Raw genomic sequence first — 25,230 nt, 5'->3', positions numbered from 1 at the left:
TAACTTTTAAAACTTACCTTGTGCCCATTGTGTTGCGACTTCTCTGTCACCAGAAACCTGACAATCGTCTCCCACCTGCCCAGGGTCTGGGGATCCCACGCGGTCACCACCAGGATCAGCTGCTTTGAAGGCATCTGCACGTGGTGGGCAGCGTACAGGGTCCCATCTGCCCTCACCTTGAAGTCCAGGCTGTTGGTTTCATACCGAACTCCCTTGTTACCGGCACAGTTATTAAATTTTACTAGAACAGAGAGTAAGAGATGGGAGAAACGTGTGAGATTGGTGCGATAAGGAAAGCAATCAAACACAAGTTTCAGACGTTTAATTTTCACCAATGTCTTCCTATATCTCTAATAACCATCAAGGAAATGATTTAACTGTTTCTTCGACCTTTCAGGAGTGCTCTTGTGCTTTATCTCCATTCCCCAGGGCACACGTTGTAAGCCATTTTTAAAGTATTTGATACAGTTTCATTAGATCTCAAACACAGCTGTTCCCCATTTCTACAAGTGGATTTCTCCCTTGTCGCCATTATCTTTTAAATTCGACTGGAGTCTATTACCCACACTGTGGGTATTTTTTTGCACAAAATGTTCTCCATTTCCCTAACCCTTCAATAACCTACTTACCAGATAGCCTATTTGCACATTCTTAACTGAAATTCAGGAGCCCATAACAATTCTATTATCAGAAATATAAAAACAAGGGAAAAAAAAAATAAGCAAAGAAAAAAAATAATTAAATTGTTCTGCAGAATGCATCCCACTGCTGGAGCCAGGCCCCAAACCCATGGCTGCAATCCCACCCTGGCTGACCCCTCCACACATTACAGCTACTGCAAAGAGGAACTGTAAAACTCCCTTTCACAAACCACAGCATGTAATTTCAAAGCCTACACTGTCAGATCAAAGCTTCCCAGTTGCTGATATTTTTATTTGGTCAAATTCTTTCCTAGACCGGTTTGGAAACTATTTTTATTGGCATTTTGAAACATGTCACATACATTAGGCTGGAAAAAAACCAAACCATTATATGACAAAATTGACAAATCTGATACAAATGGAACCTGCAGCTAATCACATGGGAAACAAAACACTTTGTGCCATTCGAGTAATCCACGGGGCGGAACACACATGTGGTGAAGGAAAACATATTGTACCCGTAAAAACATCTCAAGTGAGTGAGAATGGATGCACAGCTCTCTAGCTAGCCTCCTTACATCGGTTCTGGAAGCTGAGGCTTTTTTTGAGTGCTCAGCAGCAATGTTCCTGGTCTGACCTGAGATAAGGAAAACCTGCTGGTCCAAGTCTCATGCAGCTTCAGCAGCCACTTCATTTTTACACAAGAAAAACTAGTTCAGATGAATCCTACATACACTGGATGTGGTGGGACAAGGGATGCAGTGGCAACCCAGGAGAGAGAAGCTCCTGGACCAGTTTCACCCCACATGTCCCCTTCCCCCAAACCATGGATGAAGGCTTCTGCAGCGCTGCTTTGAGGTGAATCAGGGACTAATCTGGATTGAAATAAAAATGTCAGAGGGATGGCACAGGCAAAAGAAAAAAAGCAGCCAGGAAACTGCTTAACCAGTCCTGCTGCCAAAGCCCCTGGTGCCATCACAGTATGGAGAAATGAGGAGCCAATACTTGAGGTCAACTAACACACAGCAGCTCATCTCCTGATGGTCAAAATTTCTTATCCCCCCAAGTGAGGTTTCACTTCTAAATGGCCTGCTGGGGACAACATGCAATCAACACTAACTGCAAAGCTCTGCAGTGCTACCATCATTCTAACCATATAAGCAACCCTAGGTCAGTTCTCAGACCCACACCAGGTCCTGCTCACTTTAACAGTAGATTAGTCTGAAAAACAAAAATTCACAAAAACACTGAATGAGGTTAAATACACACATGGTTTGCTGGCACCTACAAGAACCAATGCTGCACACTGGAGAAGCCAGGATGGTCTCAGAGATCAGTGAGGTGGCTGGCTGTTAGAAGAGATCCCCACAAGGACCACCCTGCTGCAAGATTTCCTTCAGCTCTCAGGGATTTCTGCAAATCTCCCCCACATTCACAGCTATATTCAGTATGTGTGAACACATTGAGTGCTTCGCTGCTAATATGTTATTTATTTTCAGCTCCGTGCCATCAGTGCTGTTAGAAATGAGGTCCATCAGCTGGAGTATTATAGCACTCCCCTGCCATGTAATGGCAACTCAAAAAGCAAGTTCCATCTCTACCTCCTGAAGTATCCACATGTCATAGGCAGCAAGACATTTGAAGAAGAGGGGAAGGAGTGATAATGACTGCACATTAAAAACAACTCAGAGCTTACTTTGATTTTATTGAGATTAAAAGAAAGCCCTACAGTGCAGTAGTTGTCTGAGAAAAAAAAAAATCCCTTCCTATCTGTGTATGTAGTGATTTCAGCATTCAAAGTACTTAAACATCTGCTTAAGACACAGCACATGGCTGCAATATGCTGCTCTGGTGTCATACGTCACCATGTCGACTTTTATGCTCCATTATCTAAAAATGGCTACCTCTTAGACAAAGTCCCTCTGTGACTCGCTAATTACTTCCATTAGTTTAAAACAAACTTGACTAGAGACAGAGAAAATCCTGAGAGAAATTAAGTCTAATTTTTTAAACAAGTGGAGTCTCTGCTCCACTTTGCTCTTCTCAGGTAGCACAGGTAGAATGTTCAGCAGTGAATGAACACAGCCAGCTCCCACCAAAGAGTCCTCAGGAGCTGCATGCACAAAAGGGCTTATAGAATCACAGAAGCACAGAATGGTGGGGGTTGGAAGGGACCTCTGGAGATGACCTAGTCCAACCCTCCTGCTAGAGCAGGTTCACTCAGAGCAGGTTTCAGGGGAACATGTCCATGTGGGTTTTGAAAGTCTCCGGAGAAAGAGACTCCACAACCACTCTGGGAAGCCTGTTCTAGTGCTCCAGTACCCTCATAGGAAAGAAGTTTCTCCTTAAGTTCAAGTGAAACCTCCTCTGTTCTAGTTTGTACCCATTATGCCTTGTCCTGAGAAGAACCCAGCCCCACCCTCATGATCTCCACCATTTAGACATTTCTAGGCCTCAGTAATGTATGGATTCCATAGTATTTAGTCACTATGAGGGACCATACTTTGCACAGCTGGCGGAAGAGCACCTCACCTGGGTGGCTTTGCAGAAGATTTCGACCACACAGGGTTTCAGAAACTCATCAGGATCTAAGTGCTTGGGATCACCACGTGCAGCTGCTGTCAAGGCGAGTTGCTGCTACTGCTCTAGGCAGTGTTTATGCACAGCATAAAAAACACATCTGCAACACAGTACAGATGAACTGCTCACACTGTGATCACACGGCTGCAAGGACTCTCAGAAGAAACCCTGTGCTCATCCTCCTTGCTGCCCTGTGAAAACGATTCCTTGGGGTGTTACATGACTACTGAGATGTGCTCTGATATATACATACACATAAACACATCTACATCATCTAGACATCATATATATATATATATATATATGATATTTTCCTTCCCCCATATAGGTTTGGAAATATTTTTTCCAAGTGTAAGTTTGGAAAAAATAAATTCAAACCATTGTTCTATAATAAATGACAAAGCTCAAGAAAAGGAGAGCTCCTCCATATTTTCAAATTCCACCTTTTGCCTCCACTCTTTGCTCTCATGGAAAGAGAAATTAAAATTTCATCCAGTGGCAGCAAACTTTTGCTATTTTCTTTTTCTCCTTTGAAAAGCTCTCGGTCTACGTAATTTGCAGCTGATGAAACTCTTGACTTTAAAATAATTTAATAAATAAGCAAACATTGGCTCTGTTTACTAAACTTAGATGTCTCTGTGGACAGAAATCCATCTTTCTTTGACCAGTTTGAAGTCTAAAGAATACTGCATGAATTTAATATTCAAAAGCTGGAGCATCAGTAATTAGGATTTCAGACAAACAGCAGAACCACACATCTATCATGGATGGCAAAAAAACCTTTTTTTCATATACTCTGGAAAAATGTTCAGTGATGCTTATCGAAAGCTTATGCTGAAAACAGCATCAAATGCCTGATGAAAAAAAAAAACACCAAGAAGGCACCCTCATTAGCAGGCTTTTAGGTTTAACCCTTTACCCTCATCATTTTAATTGCTTCTTTCTGAAATAAGGAGGTATGACAATTTGATATACTGAAACAGGTATTGAGTGATAGGCTGTAAAGCTGCAGGAGTCTGCAGCAAGCTGCTGGGTATCTGAGAGGCAAAAAAAAAACACAGAAAAGATATTTTTCTTCAAAAAAGACTCAGGGTGAAAAAAAAATTCGACAACTTTTGCATTGTTCCCTTTTATTATTTAGCTTGTTAAGCTAGCTGGACAAGAGTCAAATGATCAAGGGAGGACCTTGAAAGATGTACAAATACAGTGAACTTCCTTGCCCCCAAATGTCTGAGAAATATATTGAATTTAATAGGACTATAAATGGTATAAACCCAAGAATTCGCTTGAAGTCTTATCCTTCTGGATTCTCCTTTAACTTCTCCCAGTCCATTAAAAAGTGCCCCCTCTGGCAAGCTGCACAGGGTTGCTAGAGCAGGAGGGATAATATTTATTAGGCTATATCCCCCGGCAGGACATCGTCCCGTGGTTCAGGATATGGGTCCCTTCAGGACTCTGTTTTTCACCATTATCACTGCCAAGATGCTCCTTCCCTGATGAACTTCAAAGCAGTAAATACACAGCACTATTTAGAGCAGGATCCTATCTGCTTTTCATGTTGTGTCTCTTGAACATCTCCCTTTACACCTGGTGCGACTGTGATAAAGCTAAGCCACCAAATCCAGTCCTCACACCAGTTCTACAAGCACTGTTAAGATGAGGATAGCTGAATGGTAACTTCTGGAAATTTCAGATATTCAAGTAACCTGCAGAGTCCTGAGCACGTACAGGAATGTCCCTTTTTTGTGATCTTCAGAAAAACACTTGTATTCCTGCCCTGGCACTTCTGGCCCAGTGCTCCCATATGCCTGAAATCATCCATCTTCTTTGGCTTCTGGAGAGTAGTGGCAGCCCTGGTCAGCATTCTTCTGTGTGACACCACAACAGATATTGAAAAAAAAATCCAGCTCCTTAGTAGATATGAACCTGCTGTTTATGAAGAGGCATGGGACTGAGAGCAGCCCTGTGGAGAAGGACTTGGGGATACTGATGGATAAAAAGCTGGACATGAGCTGGCACCATGTGCCAACCACGTCCTGTGCTGCATCTCCAACAGCGTGGGCAGCAGGTGGAGGGAAGGGGACTCTGCCCCTCTGCTCCACTTTGCTGAGACCCCATTTGCAGTGCTTGGTCCAACTCTGGAGTCTTCAATGGAGACATGGACCTGTTGGAGTGGGGCAAGAGGAAGCTACAACAATGATGTGGGGGCTGAAATCCCTTAGATTTGAGGCCAGGCTGAGAGAGTTGGGGTTGTTCAGCCTGGAGAAGAGAAGGCTCTGGAGGGACCTTAGGTGGCCTTTCAGTACTTAAAAGGACTGATGAGAAAGATTGGGACAGATGTTTTAGCAGGGCCTGTTGACAGGACAAGGGCTCTGAAGAGTTTAAACTAAAAGAGGAAACTGTAGGCTAGATCCAAAGAAGAAATTTTTTAGACCAAGAGTGAGCAAACACAAGCCCAGATTGCCCAGGGAGGTGGGAGATGCCCCATCCCTGGAACCATTCCAGGTCAAGCTGGGGCTCTGAGCAACCTGTCCTAGTTGCAGATGTCCCTGCTGACTTCAGTGGGGTTGGATTAGACGAGATTTAGAGGTCCCTTCCAACCCAAACCAGTTGAAGATTCTATGCAACCATCCACATAACCAAAACGTGTATCACTCCCTTAAGTGCCTCACATCCTCACAAACTGATTTCTCCATTAGGTGCTAATGTGAAACAGAGCACACTGTGCCTGGCTGGCAAGCTTCATTTATTTGAGAAAGCAAATATGCAGCACAAACTTTTACGTGGCTACATTTTTGAGGCATCTTTCTTTATGTTCAAGCAACCCCTCTATGATTCTGTGAGAAAACTGTCATCCACCTGCAGAACAAACTGCAGTCAAGTGAATTCCCTGCGGCCATAGTGGAAATCCCCTACAAAGCTGGGATCTGAATCCTAAAATTCAGGCTCCTCATTTATCATTCAGACATATAGGTTAATCAAATACAAGAGATAAAAATCCTAAATGACAAAACCAAGCTTTTACAGGCCCTTCAAAAAGCAAACAGAGGCAGATTCTGGCATGTTTCCACATTAGCACTGGGTAACAAAACTAAGAAATGTCACACAGCTTATTATTGCAGTTGTTTTGTAAAATGAAGTCCCATGAACAAATGTCAATACATGTAAATACTAAAATATCAGGCTAATGCTGAAAGAGGCAAGAGGATTCTGTTTCTTTTGTACTAAAGGAGGAATGTATCCAGGTTTCACAGGCCTTCTGATCACTCTGAAGGAATCTGGAGATGTTGCTCTTTCTGTGTTATATGGAAACCAAACCCAACTTTACACAATGCTACATCTTATTCCTCAGTCCTATTTTTGTCCTACAATAATTGTTGTTCTTACAATAATTCCCATACTATTAGACAGTACACAACCAGAATTTGCTTCTTGCAGTAAAAATACTCAGAGCTCTTCTGCTCTCATGGAAGAAAACCAATGCATGAATAGGACAAAACGATGCCTGTAAAACCTGACAGAAACAATGTATAATTTTTATCCTTCCATTACTAATTTTATAGGCGACATTTTCAACCATGTCCCCATAAAAAATATTACACTAATAAACTCTTAGTGTCTTTATTTAATATTTATACCGCCGTGGGAGAAGCAAACTCTACGGGTAAAAGGTAAAACCAGCAATTCAAACAGCTACTTCAGAGTCTAATCGACATATCCCCAGTGATGAAGTTTAAGAGTACACAGTTTAAGAAAATGCTTTGATTCAGAAAACTGTTGGGGAGAGATGGGTACATGTTGGTTAGTATATGAATGTATATAAAAATCTGCATGCTCACACCCTTAGCTTCACAAAGCATTGATTATTCATTAAGTGTTCTCAAAGTAAAAAACTAAATATAATGAATGAGTTAGAAGAATTAATGAACTGCCCCACAGTCTCTCATCTGCTGAAAATATTTAGCATGACTTAGCATGTTCTTAATGTTGTTTTCTTGCAATTAATGGTACAGACATCTGCTCCAATGTTACCCATTTCCCATATCTCAGGTCAATGCGAAACATTACATCCCATTTTCCAGTGCATTATTTATGATCTCTGTGCTATGACTGCTAATATTTGACTTACTGGAACAATAATAAATTACCATAACAATGTAACATATGTAATTATGTTAAACAAAATCCTTCTTTATTTATCTTCTTGTAATCTTCAGTTACAGTGAATCCTCCTATGCAGAATATGCAATAATACAACATTTGCGACATTCCCATTATATGCTTGTTAAAAGTGACCCCATGTGCCAGTCAACTGGTGACACCTTTGAATCTGCAGAGGAGCAGCAATCTATCTCCAGCAGCAAGTGAGATAGATAGATTTCAAATGGCACATAAAAGGAGTTTACACTTTCAAAGTACATTTTGACTTTCCACCCTTTAAATTTCAAAACTCAGTGCCCTCCATGATCAAATTACCCATGCAGGTTTTGGGCACACACTGGTGAACTGCCTACCTCAGGTTCATTTGCAGGCTCTTTTGCTTTTGCAAAACCAGGACTGCATCCAGCAGGCTTTGTATGGTAAGTCTTGGTCATGTAAAGTCACTTATTAAAAACATACAAAATATTTCTGTGGGCTTAACAGAAGTACATAGAAAATTCACCTTTTTCAGAGCCACCTAAATGCATTCACTTCTTCCAGCTTTATATTCACTTTTAACAGCTCTTGCTAACACAGGGTTTCTGTTTCCATGGCCAGATAAAAAGGAACAATACATTTCAACAGACTGAAATTGGGATCCTTTAGAAAGTCATTCTGTCACCTGTACAGCCAGCCAGTAGCAACGAGGAGTTGATAGTACATTAAAAAAAAGATCTAATTCCCATTGAAACAAAACAAAATCAGCCCTACAGTAAACAAAACCCAATTCCCAGACACTGCCAGCTTCCTTCATATTCCCAGCAGTGCTATTTTTCATTTATTGGAAGCCAATCCAACTAAAATACGTGTTTTTAAGGAGGGGGAAAAAAAGAAGTGTATTTCACTTTCGGTATTGCAATTGGAGGGGAGTACAGACCCCTGGAGAGAAGGACTGTAGAACATGATAGAAAAGATGAATCACTCTGGCAACAGCCAGCCAGCCATTAATTTTCAGCAAGCCAGGAGTTGGTCCAATTAAACCAGGCTCCTTTCTCTACATTAACATGCTTTACTCAGGTTTTTTCCCAAGCTAAAACATCAGCTCGAGACCCCAAAGGCTTTTCTATTTAGGATCAATCAATCTACCTTGCTGCACTGTAAAACATACACTGTGAGCTCTGAGGCTAGCTCAAAAAAGAGCAACAGTGGAAAAATTTGATAAATCGACATGTTCTGGCAGTTAGTAGCAGGATTCTTCCTACACTGTCACTTATTTTTATCTGATTAGAAACAACTATTAGTAAAGGGAATATTCCCCTCTATTCTTTTCCTGATATTTAGCACTGGGTTAAGAGGAGTTGTTTAATCTCCAATTTTCTAAATACAAGCCAGAAGCTTCCTACTACAAAGGCAGAGAGATACTTTCCAGATTTCAAAGGGCAGCCACTTCGAATTGGATTTTCATGATGTGGAACTCACATGCAAGCTTTTTCTTCAGCACAGGAACATGAACCCATCCATGTCAAAGATATTTTTCACTGCTTTCCACATTTTTATGCTCAGGGCTTTACTGTGGGCGTGCAAACTCACCTCTGAGTTTCCAGCACCTGCTTTGGCAATGACTTCTTTGTTTGGGATTTCATTGCCCATTTGAGATCCCTTTATTCTCTCTCTACCCAACTGAGACATTTCAGAAATGATTAAGTAATAAATGAGCCAGGGACTGATGGCAGAGGCCAGTAAGAAGGATGCTTATATGGTCTCAGGTCCACTGCAAAGCAGCATCCTGAGCTGGGATAACTCTGAGGATTACCCTTTTCTTCAGTTCATGCCACAGTAACTATGCTGTTGGCTTCCATTCTTGTTCAGAACTGACATCTTTACCCTTGGATAAATAAACCTTTTACAGTATTTTCAGAATGACAGTCCAGTCCTCCTCTGTTCTTAACAGTGACATCTACCAAAAGACCCTGGGATGTGCAGCTAATGTTTTAGATTTGGATTAAAAGGATAATAAAGAGAAGCCTGGTTTGGGTTATCTTGTAAACACCAACTGCACCACACTTGTTGGTAAATGTTGAGTTTTCACAGGCAACCATTTTTGTTCTTTGCTCTTTAAATTCCATGTATCTGTAAGATAGTACTGAGATTCACTATGGCACTAATGAGATCACTTTGCAATTAAAGGCTAAGTAGAAGCAAACCTCTCACCACTCTACAGGAGAGTTTGGGTTCTTCTGATTAAGCAGCAGTAAATAAACCTGTTTCACACTTGGTGCTGGTGCACAGTCTGCCTATGATTAACTCTCAAAACAAGATAGACTGACTGACCCCGTGGATTAATCAATGAGTTTCTCAGCTTCAGAGCAAACTGCAAGTTGTGGGAGTTACATGCAGTAGGATGTGTTTTAATTATTATTACTACAGCACACAGCAAATAAATCCCAGAGCACTTTGTCTGAAGGTTTTTACCCTTAGTGCTAATGATTTTTACAATGCTCTCCTGTTTCTTAAACTACCTTCATGGAGGAAGATTTTAAACACCACTACACAGTACTTGAGGAAAACCTACAGATTTTATGGTAGCTTAACAGGATAATTATAAAGGGAAGATGCTGTATAATTGTAGGGCAGTCTCAGGGTTGTAACAGCTGCTCACCCATCTTCACTGTTGGCAGGAGCATCCCTGGAAGAAGCTATCAGGAGGCTGGGGCTGTATTTGAGACAAAACCTGGGTATGCTGCACCAAGCACCTTCTACCTTGCAATCCTAGGCAGAGCAGAGAGCCCAGCCCTGCTGGTCAGGAACACCATACACTGGGAGCAGTGCTGGGAAGCTGGCAGGCACACACAACTCCCACAGAACTGCAGCCATCCCTATCAGCTCCCACCCACTCCACTGACAGCGACCTGGCAGCCCTGGGGCTTCTTCCTCTCTGCCACAGATATCTTTTCAACTTGCCAGAACTGTAATTTGAAAGACATGGGGAGCTGCAGGAAGATTTTATGGAGAAAGAAGATGTGAACACAGGCCATTTGCAGCCTAGGAAAAGAAGTTGAAAGAGATGCTCCAACTGTAGCCCTGTCAGATAGCCTCAGGCTCATCTCTTTTCACACTCCTTAGAACAAACAAACTCTCAACACCTAGAAACAGAGGGTGCACATGTCAGGAAAAAAAAAAAAAGAAAATTAGACACACCAGTAGAGACACTGAACTCCTTCTGGACTTGACTTGTGTGTAAACACTGACAACTTTGGGCTTGACTGTTCTTGTTTTCCTTAGCCTGGCTCAGGAGCAATGGGCACTGAACAGGGAGTCAAATCACAATGCCATAAATGAGTAGATGTTTCAGGCAAGAACATTAGAAATGGAAAATTCTGTTATCTGTAAGAATCAAGGCAAGGTAGCTATATTTAACTTGCAGCTGCTGTGCACCTCTGCTTGTCAGCTTGCACGAAAAGCAGCTGCAGTCCTTACCTTCAGCTGTAGCCTACAAAAGCCTTCAGGTTTCAAGAGAAATAAATATTACATAGAATAAAACAGTTTGGTACCAGGTGGGCTCAACTGCTTTGACATTTGGACAAATTTAGTGAGCTTTATTTACAGATGGAGGCATTGGGTTCTGTTTCCAGCAGTGGGTCAGAGGGAGCAGGAGAGGAAAAAGTGTCCTTAGTGCCAAAGCTGTGCTTGTAGTGGGTAATAAACATTGGGCAAGTCAAGAGATGGCGGGGCTGCATTGCTGCCATAGTGTCCTGCCCCAGGGCTGAGCTCCAGTGTCCACTGAACTCACCCACAGAGCAGGAAATTATCTGGAAAAGCAAAACCACAATAAAACACAGCTCCATGCTCTCTAGTGCTGGCCATCACTGAACAAAAAATGAACTCCCCTCTACAGCCACCCTCACACAAGCCACATCCTGACAACTGCATCGCTGCGGGCTCAGTGCTCAGCTGCTGATGCAGTTCACCCCCTCTGCCTCTTCTTACTACAGTGGTCTCCAACAGAAAGGCAGCACTCCCCTCACCTGAATAATGACCCCAGGATTCAACTAGCAACCTTAAATTTAACAGAGTGCTTTTAGCAGGGCTCAGTGCCGCCAATTAAAATAGAGGGAGAGTAAAGCCAGTAAATTACAGAACGTGACAAATGCAGCACAAAGCACTGACGATCCCAGAAGGTATCAAATTTAGTGTTAAAGAAACAATAGGGAAGTCCAAGACATTTCAGAGTGTAGTGAATCAAATTAAATTGCCTGAAATTCCACATGGAATACATTTGACAAATTTCTTTCCCCCTCTTCAGCTTTCTGTTTGAGATGAACTGTCGTCTGGCAGCTTCAAACGTCTGGCACAGCTTCAGCTTCAGTTTGCTGGGGCTGAATCCAAACACGAACCTGAACTTTACCAGTTCTGCTCTTTTTGTAAACATACTTGCTGTGGCTGCCAAATGCTTTCCAAAAGCACACAAAACCCAGAATCCAAAAGGAAAACATTGTCTTGCTGCAATCAATTTTGCATTTTACCACCTATGGGTAGCATCCTGGGTGCAGAGCTGTGGGTTGGTCAGAGCCCACCTTGCCCTCAATTTCCCCCCACATTTTGAAAGGGGACTGGAGTAGGGAGGTCCTACAGGAAGGATGCATCTGCCATGTACCCAGCACAAGTCCATCCTGCCACTGCTTCCCCAGGGCTGCGTGGGTAGCTCATCATACGACAATCAGCAGCAGCATTCCACAGTCGTGCTGGGTAAGACAAGCAGTAAAATGTCATGTGCCACTGATAGCAAAGACCTGTTTAGATTGCCCTGGTGAGTAGTCTAGGGAACAAATCCATTTTAAGGTAGGGAACTTCAGGCAGAGACAGTTACAAAGAAAGTTATGATCATCAAATTGCTCCTGAGCACAGATAGCATCAGCTTTGATATATCAGATCTTTCTCATTTTGCTTTTAAAACAACAGGTTTTGCAAAACGCTCACAACAATGGCACATCTCTTTGAAGCAGGATGTGGTTCTTCACCAGCAGCATCCCACTACCTGTGTGGATTCTGTCTTACAGAAAACAAATTCTTTCCTTCTCTATTTTAAAACTTCTTAAATCGACCAAGCTCCATAGACTACCTGATGGCAGGGCTGAAACAAGGCCACTTTCAGGCTGAAGAACAGCTGATGACAGAGGTGTGTGAATTCTGCCACAAGACACACAAGCAAATGCTGTTAGAAAAGCATATTTTATTGTCCACAAAGCATCAGCCTCATCTCTGAGAGCCACATGGATTTCCACCACCACCCAAAATAGACAACATCTGGTTCATATAAACTGATTTATTTCATGTATTCTCTCCCCTTGGATTTTAATTATGAGCAGATCTTGTAACTATTATATTTTTATTTGTTTTACCCATCTAGAAGTTTTCCTATGCTTTTACTACAAATTGAAAGCTCTTTCTAAAAAATAGTCAAGAAGCATCCTTACAAATATGCATATGGCCTTTATTAAGGAAATCCCTATACTGAATTTTTAGATGAAGCAGAAGCACCACTGAAACCACTGATTAGCAGGCAAGCTTTTACCTGATTTCCTGAATAGGATGAGACTGAAGTAACTGCTTTTTATTACAATAAAATTCCAAAGAAAATAAGAGCACAAAACTGAGTGCTGCACCTAATCCTATACCAGTGTGGTAATGAATAAAAATCACTCCTTATTGCACCACTCTGACTGCTCTTGAGAGCTGTTTGGGGGTTGTTGAATCAGTTTCAGTGGTCAGGTGTTGACATTTTAAAGAACCTCTCTAAGGTGGCACTTCCTCAGCAGAAGAGACAGATCCAGACTGTGCCTGAAGAATAAAACATTCTTTCTCCCTTGGGAAAGAGTAATACAATCAGGAATGCAATAGCTAGAAGTCTTGATATTGAGAGGTTTTTTTTGGTCTAAGTTTGTTGGTTCTTTTTTACAATGAAACTTTTGATCTTTCTGGGAATAAACTGATTTAGAAGTGACTTTTTAATTTGTATGGCTGAATAACTACTACCATAAAAGAACACACAGTGCAATAAATAAATACTGCTTGCAAACTTCAGAACTCTCCTCCACAGCTTCATCCATCAAAACCAATTCCGTAAAAAACAAAGGACGTGACAAACCCAACCAACCTTTTCCCCCATCTTACAAAAAAAGATTGAAATTTATTTCTGGAAATGTTGCAACATTTCTGTTAAATGATGGAGTCCTCTGGAAACATTTAGCAGTCCTATGCAAACACCCTCCACAAGGACAAGAGTAACCCTAGTCTCTGCAATCCCAACACACTGACTGGGCAGCTCAGGTCCCAGCCCTTAGGCAGAAATCCTGTCCTAGTCATGGCAAAGAATTTCTGAGAATATGATGGAGAACAGAAAGTGCCACACATGTCTCAGTTGCTGACACTGGAAAGCAGAAAGGGACAATATCTGAGTTTCTCTTAGCTGCATGCTGAACCCTCCTCTGCACAGCAGTAAAGCCTTGAGTGGACTAATAAGAATGTAAGAAATATCCTGTATCTGTTTTTTTAATTTAAAAGTTTTGCATGTAAACAGGTACCTTTTCTTTTTCCAAATCCACACTGACACCCACCACTTATCATTCTGAAGCAATCACTAGAGGAAACATGATTAAAAAATATCATATTCCATGGAAGTTTTCTTAGTACTGCCCATCATCATAGTGTCTGGTCCCCTTTTCTGTCAGCTCAGTTGTGAGAGTTTTAAGGTAACATCAAAAAGTCAGGCCATTTGGAGACATGAAAGTCAACAAAGAGGCTGTAATGTTGTTATTTATTTACTGATTGGTTGAAAAAGAAACATCAACTGCTTGATATATTTTAAAGGTTAAGTGAGTGTGATGAATGACATCAAAGAATGCCCTACCAATCCTTGATTCCCACTTCTTTTACAAACTACACAGACATCAACAACCTGAAGATACAATGATCCCAATTTACTGATAGGTACCACAAAGTGACAAAGATACTTGAGCTGGGGAGTCATCCTCTCCTCACAGATGTCAAGGGCAGAGCTGGCACCGACCCTCAGAGGATGGTACACTGGCTCTTGTGTCCTCTTACCAATATGAGTAAGCAGCACTTCAACACTTCCAAGTCACACATTTGCAGTTTTTTCAAGACCAGGCCTTCAGTAAGGACTGTCAGCTACTGCTGTCAGTGATGTCTAGCTCAATGTAAACACTTTGTTAGTAAATGTGATGAAATTACACCTTCAGCTTTAGTCGAACTACTAAAATCTTTTTTCCCAGACACACAGGCATTCATTTATACTGCACTGCTATGACCACGAGTTTAATTTTTACTATTTAATTATTCATCATGGATCAGGTCTCAATTTAAGTTAATATGCAAAGATGAGAAAGAATGGGCTCTTGTTTATTTCATCTTTTTCCAATTAATTCAAGTTGTTCATTAATCATACTACTTTTCTGATATGTAATAAGAAAGAAAAAAAAATCACATCAGCCACCAAAACAACAAGAAGACTCTCTTTATGGAAAAAGTAGGATATTCTGCAAAATTTACTTGCATGAACAGACTCCACTAAAGCAATTAAAACATCTACATATAAAGATGCCTTACATTATTGACTCAGCCTACAAGGGAAATTCTTCTTCTCTTTTGCCTTTAATGTCTACAATATCATGAATGAATTGACCTAAAAGCACATTATACAATGGAGACTGGCACGGGTTCATGAAGAATTTTGCCTGAATATATGAAATTGTCCTAAATGTTCCCTTCTGTTCCACTGCATGGTACATCAACCAGCAACTGCATGTCTATTACCAGGTGCTATGCCTGAATTAATCCAACCCAAAACTTTCCACCACCCAAAATGTCTATTAAAAGTAGACCATCTACAAAAGTAACCATCTTCTATCTTTGTTTAATCAAAAACATGGGAGGAGTTGAAATCTGAAAAAAGAAAAATATTATCTGATCCATAATTCATACAGTTTTAATGATATTTCTGACCTTTAAAACAAATGTAGGAACAACTCACAGAGGCCATTGGGCAAATAGAAAAAGCAACAAGAAAAGCCAGCAAAGAAAAGGGGAACTGGCCATGAGGAATTCTCTGTTGCTCCAATATCACATCATTTCTACTCTGTAAAAATAAACACTACCAAAACTTGCCCAGCCACTGTCCTCACTCTGCCTGAAGAGACTTCTTTTTGCTCATCCAGTTGTTCTGTTGATTATTCTAATCACAGAATGCTAGGGATTGGAAGGGATCTCCAGAGATCATCGAGTCCAACCCCCCCTGTCAAATCACGATCACCTAGTGCAGGCTACACAGGAACACATCCAGGTGGGTTTTGAAAGTTTCCAGTGAAGGAGACTCCACAACCTCTCTGGGCAGCCTGTCCCAGTGCTCCATCACCCTCACCATAAAGAAGGGTCTCCTCAGGTTGAGGTGTTTTAGCTTGTACCTGTTGTTCCTTGTCCTATCACTGGGCACCTCTGAAAGGAGACTAGAGCCTTCATCTTGGTACCCACCCCAAGGATATTTATGGATGCTGATTAAGATCCCCTCTCAGCTACCTTCTCCCAAGATTAAACAGACCCAGATCTCTCAGTCTCTGTCTAAAAGGTTCTCGTAAGTCATATGTACTAAGGAAGTATCACTGATCAAATGTAGTTGGCAGAACAGAATATTATTTTTTTTTCTCTTGCATGTAAGTACTAGCAAGAGCCCACACCCTGTCATCTGAATTAATTACTGAAAATTGTCGAAAAGTGGATATGAACATCAACGAGCCCTTCTGACTCATACCACTGATATATGAACAACTTTAGCTTGTCTGTATGAAACATCAGGGTACTGGGCTTTTAGAGATATCCCACATTTCACTACTGAAATATGTGGCCTTGATTATTTCAGTGCTCAAGCCTAGGTGTTGCTTGATGCTTGCTCACTAGACATAGGTGCAGAAGCCACTTATTTGTGCTGCAAATTAATCCAATTAGCCATTTGCCATCGCTCTTGTCTGCCTGGAGTATATGGTTGGCATGGTGAACCCATCTCACAAACAGGTCATTATATGGAGGATGGGGCACACATCGAGCTCTGCTGAACCCCAACCAGCCATTACCACCAGCCCTGAATGAGGGTGACTCAGAGCTGTATTGTTAGCCTTAAATTTTTTCTGTAAGTTTAGAAAAAAAGTCTAACAAAAATGGGCAAGGTTTTAGTTGAAGCTGGCTGCCATGGTAAGTCCTTCTTCTTTGCAGGACTCTCCCCTGTGAATGTACCTCCCAAAACATTGTGGCCTGTGTTCTAATGTGGGGAAAATGAGGTCGTGGAGCTGCACCAGTTGTCCTCACTACATGTGGATGGGTAGGTGGGTGTGCAACAGTGCGAACAATGCTGGAGTGCTCTCCTCTGTGCACATTAAGCCAGGACACCTGTATGGCACCTATCTGCAGCATGCTTCGCTTGATAGCTGCTTATTTTCTTGAGAACCAAAGGGACTGAAAGTGTAAAATGAAAAGGTAGTGGGGAGGAATGGAACCATCTGGGGAGGACCCCCCCCACCCCAGCCAGTAGTTTCAGCAAGAAAAATATAGGCTGTCTTATTTAAAACCACTGTCATACGTTTCCTCAGCCCTCCTCCTTGGGTATTTGTGCTACACAATGCCCCTGTGGAGCAGCGATATTATATGTTAGCTCTCTACCCTGTTATTTCTGGCTGCTTAAGCAGCAAAGGACCAATATCCCATTCAGCTATGCTCAGTTGGTGCAAGAGAAACCAGTGAGATATGGCTCTGCAGCTCACTTCACATACCTCTCGTCCTTGTGTGGCACTGCTTGTTTTTGACAATGATTGACGACTTGCACCAAGCCCCTGCGTTCGCTATTACTAGGAACCAAATGGATATTTCTTCATGAGCTAACCCTTGTTTCACAAATTCTATGAGCTTTAAGGGTAGAAGCTTATCCTCTGGAACAGTCTTTCACTGCCCAAACTCCTACTTTCTCCTGTGATTTACTGTTCATATATCTTTACTGGAAAGCTGGTATTTCTGATTTGCAAACTGGAGAGATCTCAAGCTTATGGAAAAGCCAGCCACGGAAACCTGAGAAATGAAAAGCCAGCACCCCCACCAGCATATCAGCTGGTTTTAGACCATAGTTAATGAGTTGTCAATCATACATAATTCTACATTAAATTCATTTATGTTCAAGTCATAGTGCAGTGGTGTGCATATCCATCCACCAGTATCCAGTGATCATCAATAATTAATAGGCTCTGTTCACCCTATAATCTTGTTTTCCAAATCCAGATTGTCATCTACCAGGCAGACTAGCTGTCAAGACACTATTTCCCTTAGAAACAATTCACACCTGAAAAACACAGAGCAAACACATGACCATTCTTTTAGTGACGGTTTAGTTCCTTTCCAAAATCCTCTCTCTGTTTCTGGGTGCAGGAAAAGCACTGAGATCATTTTGATTCGAAAGAAAGCTTTAACCTGAGCAATGCCAAATATCTCAGATGAGGCAGGAAATCAACTAAAGGATTAATGAATTATATTCACCTACTACTCAACAACCCACAGAAGAGTCACAGAAATTGTGTCCTCTCCAGCCTCTCACCCCAATGCTTGGTGGTGACAGTCTTGAACATCTTGGTTCTGTTTGACATTATATGCTGTTTGGTTTTCATGTTGATACCTCAAGGGAAGAGCAAAGGTTCTTGGCTGGGCCTAATCATACTGATTATGAAGTCACATCACTTGGCAAATACCATCACTTCATCTTCTGAAACTCTACCTGGTCAATCAGGGAACAAAAAGAGGCAGTCAAGCCCCGGTTAAGGCCACTCAAATTAACAAGCATCCAAAGGACTGGGGGGCAACAACATTGCAGCCTCCTGACCAGGCTTATCTCCTTTAGCTGTGAATCTAGCCAGTTTTCTGAAACTGTTTAAGCAGCAAATGTGGGCAAAAGATGATCAAGTCTGCAAAGAATACACTAGGATAAGCAAATGAGAAAGCAGTAACTCTTATTTTATGGGTACATCCTCACGAGCTCCAAGCCTTAAAACCTGAGCTAAACAATATTTAGTGATTTATTCTGCTTAGTTTAGATAGATAGAATATTCTGTCCTAGCAGCAAGGCAGGGTGTGAAGACATAAGATGAAATCATGTCTGTTTATGCCACCTTTTAATTTAGCTGATTTGGGCTAAAAGGACTGCATTAGAGATTAATTATGCCGTAAGACGTTTCTTTAAAGTACGGAACTGAAAAAAATATCTGAAAAGCTTAAGGCCTCCTAATACATGTGAATATTTTGCTGTGCTTCAGCTCTGCAAAAAAAAATAATTATTGAAGCAACAAAACTTTGTTTCTTCTAGTAATGAACAGTAAAAGCTTGTCTAGGGGAAAAATTAGTGATTAGATTGTGACTGTGAGCTAATTCCAAATGTAAAGACGTTTTGCTTGAGACAATATTAAGATGCAAGGATGCAAGGTTTGATCATTAATTTTAGCCTACACTACACATTAGTGTTGCTGCAGTCAGATTTTTTTTTCTTCTCCCCTGGTTTTAGACAGCCTTAATCATGCTTACAGCTGATTCTAATTGCTGAATCGTATCACTCTCCACCTTCTCGAAAATGCTTGGGGCAAAAGAAATAGTGAAGATTAATGACAGACGTGTAATTAGAAGAATATGTAAAGATCTTGTGTTAATCATTCAGAAATAATTTGATAAATATGAAATTCTGAAGAGCTCTCAGAGTAGAAGATGATGAAACGAGTACTGCTGCACAAAGCTAAGCAAATTTATATGTACCACACTCCTTGCAACTGGAAGAGGAGAGCTCAGGCGAGCACGCGCGTGTGGGTATGCAAGGGAGGCTCTATTAACATAATGGGATTCAGCATGGAAGACCATCTGTTTTAATTGAGCAAGCTGATTCGTACAATGCTTTGCTCCACTAATCTTGTTTAGATTAATGTTAATGTTCTATTAAAAGGTAGTTTATCATCCCACAATACTGAGTTAAAATGATCACACCCATAGTAATACTCTCAGCTCTTACCGAGGCAAAGCTCGCTCATTACCAGGCTATTGATCATCTTATGGTGCAACATTTAAGGCTGGGAACTTTGGTTAGAAGTAACCAGAAGTATTTTTTTTTTTCCCAGTGAGGGTGAAGGCACAGATAACTAACTTTTATTTAATTAATTTCAAATACAAAAGAACACAGTCTGCAAAATGGTTCCAATTATGCCTTTGGATAACTGCAGGAATGATGCTTGAGCTATTAATACCCTTCAGGTTGCGAGAAAGAGAATAAGTATCAAACTGAGATGGGTTTCTCTGGATTGCTATTTTTTCTTTTCTTCCTGTGACATGTCTTCTCACCATACACTTGATCTGTCCTTAGCCTTTGCTTTTAATGAGAAACCAGGAAGGTGAGTGCTAGTTGGAAGCATGCCTATCATTAAAAACACAGACACAGAGCAAGTCAAAAACGTGTAGCAAAGCACATTTTGTATATGGATCTAAAATACCCAAATTGTAGGAGGCATTAGTGTATCCTGAAGGTTTTTTTTTTTTTTTTTTTTTAAATATGGCAGAATCTTGCACCCTCCATAGCTGGAGAAAATCATACCTTCATGTTCTGATTATTATTTTTAGAAGGTTATATTTTTGTAACAGAATTACATGTTAGCCAAGAAATGAATCATTCCATCATTGTTTAGGGGGGAGGGGGATTGGCTGTTCAATTAGCAGAATGGATTACAAGCAAATTACAAGTATTTACAACAAAAATAGGACTATAAGCAGAAAAATAAATTCTACACTCATCTGAGTTGGTCATATTCAGTGACAAAATGAGATTTCCTCCTTCAAATACCTAGTACTAGTACAGCTTCATCCCTGCTTTCCTCCTCACATCTTCATAAATGCCATCTTGATGCGTTCAAGCCCAGCTTCAAGCCCCTGTGAGGGCCACACCTCTTGGCTGTCCCTTCCACCATGTCACTTTGTTTCATTGTACACCACTGGGTTTCCTTTCTCCACTGCACCAACCAGCAGCTCAGTGTCTGACCCCTAAAACACTTCTCCCCCATCTACCACATGTGCCCAGAGCCTTGGCATTTGCTCCTCTTGTCTTCAAGTGAGTAGCTTTGTACTTTCTCCCTTGCTGCTCTCTCACTTTGGAAGAGAGCCATCACCAATGCCACCTTTACATTTCCCTCCTCAGAATGTGTCCTTTTCCTTTTCCGTTAAAAATATCATGACAGTGACTAGGCAGATGCTGTACTGGACAACTGCCTCTCATACAGAATTTGTTGTCTCTGTTTCTGAGGACTCACCCATTTGTCCACCTCAATTCATCAAACATGTCCTGTCTCACACTGAAATGGCAAATCCACATGGACAAGGATCAAGGTTTTTGTGTTTATTTTGTACAGCTCCAAGTACAATGGTGTCTACAACTGCAGCTGCTGTGGTACAAATAAAGTAACAAAAGAACCAACAAAAATAGCCCCCCTTCCTCCCCAAATTTCAAGCATGGCTTGAATGAGTCCACTTAGAATTTTTATTTCCTAAGGGAACATTTTATAATTACATTTTGGATGTATGAACAAGGAAGACGAAGGATACCAAGAGAAGATGAAATATATGTGAAGAAATTCTTCACATGCCATTCTAAACCAAATAATCTCACAAAGCAATAATTCAAGTGAGACTTCTTCCAAAAATACCAAAACATGCCAGTCATTAATTAAAATTCAGAAAAGCTACTTTGTGATACAAGAGCATCACCATTTCCTCTCTGCAAAACAGGGAACCTGAGAAGGAGAAAAGTTAAATGGTTCATCCAAGAAAACCCAGCTGACAGTTGCCAAACTGCAAAACACTCCCAAGCAACATCAGATACTTGTTCTCACCCTGGCTATTAGGATGTTGAAATCTTCCCATTTTAGCTTGGGCTAAGTTTTGACTTTCTGAAAAAAACCTAAATCTGAGTAGCCCACGCACTGAGCTTTTGGAAATCCCATTTGAGCTGACTCCAAACTACACTAATTATGTGGATTATGTAGGACACAAAGGCATCTTCTCATTAAAGAACCACACTCCGAGATGAAATCCTCTCTCAAATTGTCTTACTCCAGTGAAAATGGGACCAGCTCAGGATGCATGTATATGAGCCACAATTTTTCTTGGCCATGTTGGAAGAGGCTTAAACGAACCCCTTAATTTGCAGAGTGGAGTTGTTAATGCTTCCCTCCGAAAGACAAGATGCATTTCTACCTCTAACAAGCGATATACATCTCTAGCTAACAAGCCATACAACCTCCGAGCAAATGTTGACAACTTCACAAGCCAGAGATTACACCAGGAAAGCTGATAGTGATCAGGGTTACAAATCACTGATTTCCTGAGTATTTGCCAAGCGCCCGTTCAACGCTCCAGGCTCTGTCCAACATGCTGAAATTACAAGTGACAAAATAAAATTAAAATACACAGACATCTCTGCCCCTCATCTGTTTTCATCCTTTTTTGTCCTTTATGAATAACTTCCTATGATGAGCACTATCTCCCCAGCCTGGTTGGCCACATGTGACCTATCTTGTTCACAAGAACAGCTCTGGACAGGGGATGCAAGGGGCTTGCCTCCCTGGCTGAGTGTTTTGTAGGGCATTTGCCACAGTTTGGGGGCAGTTGCCTTGGCACAGAAGAGACAGCTGCTGGGGTCTGGATGGAACAAGGTCCTACAAGAAGTTATAGGGCTGCTTGCCATCAAGCCTGTTGCTTTTTTGTACTAACCCAAAAGAAGTGGGAGAGGCAGCTAGGGAGTGACACAATGCTGAGGCAGTGTGAAATTGCATGGAAAGCGTGACAGGACAGGGACAACACTCCTGAAAAATCCCAGCTAGCAGACAATTAACTTCCATGTGCTATTTGCTTCCATCATCAGCTGTATTCAGCACTACCCTGTTCCAACCACTTACACTGTGTGGCACATTTCCAGCAATGTAAACTACTTTTGCAGCTCCCCTTAGATTTCCAGGCTACTTCCTACATTTCCCTATTCTAAGGGGAGAGAGAAAGCTGCTACTCCAGAGGCAGCATCCTTTGGGATTGCTCCTCTCCAGTGACAATACTGAATGAGGAGCCTGCATGCAGATCAGGTGAATGCATGCACCTACATAAAAAGCATAAACCTAAGCACCTTGTTTGGTCAATAATGCAGAATGTGACTGGAGATTTTTTCCTCTCACAACAGAGAAGAAATGCATTCAGGAACCTGTGACTAAGCAGCATGGGCTGTTAGCCAATGCACAGTATCCACACATGACAAATTATGCATTCATCCATTGTTTGAAAGTTTTGAATTCACTGTTGGTGGTAAACTTTTTACTAGAACACACAGATGGTCCTGCCTGATCTTGTTAATGAAAAACTCTCACACAGCTACAAAAACAGACGTGATCATCTGTTTTTCAACATTCTGAAAAAAAATCTACAGAGGTGTAAGGTGCTATACAAATGAGAATAATTAGCTTGTGCCATCTGTGGACATTAAGAAAAAAACAGGGTATCTGTATTCCTGTGTTTTATAATGATAAGCATTATGTCTCCAGCAAAGTATGCACTTAATAACTTTTCAATTGATTGTGACCTTCTGCTCCAATTTACTCAAGGAACTATAATACTGGCTGTGCCTCACACCTTTTTCGCCTTATAATTAGCAAGTAATAAAAAAATGCTATTAAAAAGTAATAACTCTGAAGCTTTCTGACAATTCACTGATTGATGCTGAAGATTTTAAAGCACGTTGGAACATACTTGGGTAAAACATCAATTTTACCCAGTCCTCAGTACCGCTAACAACTGTTGGTGTGTGATCAAGTCTCACAGCTCACCTACACTTAATGGCAACAGGAATTGCATTGTGCAGTGTTACATGGCTTGATGACAGGGTAACTCTTCCCAGGTCTTTCCAATACAAGTTTAGTGGTGAGCTGTTTTATGTCCTTGTACATACAGTGCTGCATGCCTGGGGTTTTCAGGCAGGAAGGGCACAACACTGCAGCAGTTTGGGAATCATAGAATCATAGAATCAGTCAGGGTTGGAAGGGACCACAAGGATCATCTAGTTCCAACCCCCCTGCCATGGGCAGGGACACCTCACATTAGATCAGGCTGATCAGAGCCAATGGATGCCTTCCTCATCTGATGATCCTCCTCAGAGGGAAATCAGTGAAATCTGATCAGCATTCAGGAATGGATTTCACCTGATTCTGTATAACATCCCCTGCAGCCATTTAAACACACAGTGGGTAAAGAACTCAAGTTCCTCAACCTCAAAAAAAAGCAGGGAGTGACCAGGAAGGCTGGTCTTGCAGGCTGTGATGGCTTGGATCTCACCAGCAGTTATGTGGCAAGAGAAAAGAGATTATTACTGCAATAGGAGTCAGGTCACTTGCTCACAAAAACGAAGTGCACTTCCAATAGCACTATACAAGCTCATGCTGGCTGCCCCCAAGCTAGAGACCTGGATACGAAAGAGGAAACCCAGTGAGGAAGCCTGAGAGGGCAGCCTGCATATCCCTCTATGTGCCACTCAGCTCCTCTCTCTTCAGAGTGTACTGAAACACTATCATATTAATGGGTTTCATTTCATACTAAGTGAAAACAAGTAACATGCAGTGGACAAATGCCAATTCCATGCAATGCTGAGAGCTGGAATGCCAGTGCCTTAAATCCAAGCAGACTACGCACACTGCTGCCATCACCATTTCCAGTGCTCTTCCATTCAGGAACTGCTACTGAGACTATTCACACAGAGAAAAAGGCAGACAGCTTTCAGCCTCCAAACTGGTATCAAAACCCAGTTCTTTTCTCAACAGCATTTTCTATGCTGAGCTCCAAAACTGACCTTAAGCCCTGAGCACTGGGTCAACAAATGCTATGTTTTATTTATTACTTCATGGTTTATCATTATTTTGTTAGATGCTGGTAGCAGATCCCTGGTGTACAATGCAGGATCCAGACCATAATTGCCATGCCCCAAAGAGCTCATCACCTAGAGAGGATTAAAGCATGTTATACATCCTGTTCTCACCTTGTAATCATAGCAGAAACACTCATAGCTGCAAGTATAAAGATACACAGTCCTTACCCTTATCAGTTGCATGTTTTAATATCAGCAAAGGTCTATCTCTATTCACATTTAACTTGAAGTCAGGACAATTGTGTGAGGGAAGAGGCAGCAGACACTGAAAGTATTTTCCATTTTAGTGCCCATTCCTGACACAGTTTTATGGTCTCACTCATTTAAAAACCATCCTGTATTTTCCTTACTCTGGATTTGTACTTTCTGATTTGAGCTACTGTTACAGGGCCTCACCCACTGTCTTTAGAAAACACTCATAGATTTAATCTTAACCATCTGTAACAAAGAAAAATGTGAATAGCTCAAGGCTAACTTACAAAAGCAACTCTTCCTCATCCATTTTCTAGTTTTCTTAGGGACACAGGTGGGGTTAGTCAGTCTTTGCTGTCAGTCCAAGGATTTGGTATTGTTTCACCTTACAAACATTATTTCCTTCAGGTGACCCATTTCCATTTCTTTTCCAGAAATATTTCCTCTTTTCCCTCCTCTGACTGCATTTATTTATGAGATGCAAATCACAGAATCCTAGAATAGTTTGGGTTGGAAGAGACCTTTAAAGGTCATCTATTGCAACCCCCAGTGTATGGACCTGTTCATTTAGAGCACCTGCCTTTGTTATTACTGCTGTGCTCATTTAAGCTGCAGCATCTCCTACTTAATTTGCTTTAAAAT

At 41.3% G+C, this 25,230-nt stretch overlaps 1 protein-coding gene across 1 annotated transcript in view; it reads right to left on the bottom strand.

The window, feature by feature from the left end:
* Nucleotides 1-25,230, bottom strand: part of CDH4 (cadherin 4) — a 463,608-nt gene that overhangs the window by 179,441 nt on the left and 258,937 nt on the right. Inside the window, exon 3 of the mRNA XM_054391796.1 lies at nucleotides 18-241. Within this exon, the coding sequence (XP_054247771.1) occupies nucleotides 18-241 (224 nt within the window). The remainder of the gene's footprint in view (nucleotides 1-17; nucleotides 242-25,230) is intronic.

This window comes from Indicator indicator, chromosome 24 (assembly GCF_027791375.1).
Source record: "Indicator indicator isolate 239-I01 chromosome 24, UM_Iind_1.1, whole genome shotgun sequence".
NCBI classification, from domain to species: Eukaryota; Metazoa; Chordata; class Aves; order Piciformes; family Indicatoridae; genus Indicator; species Indicator indicator.
The sequence above is the reverse complement of the archived record's forward strand: the minus strand, read 5'-3'. Positions and strand labels throughout refer to the sequence as shown.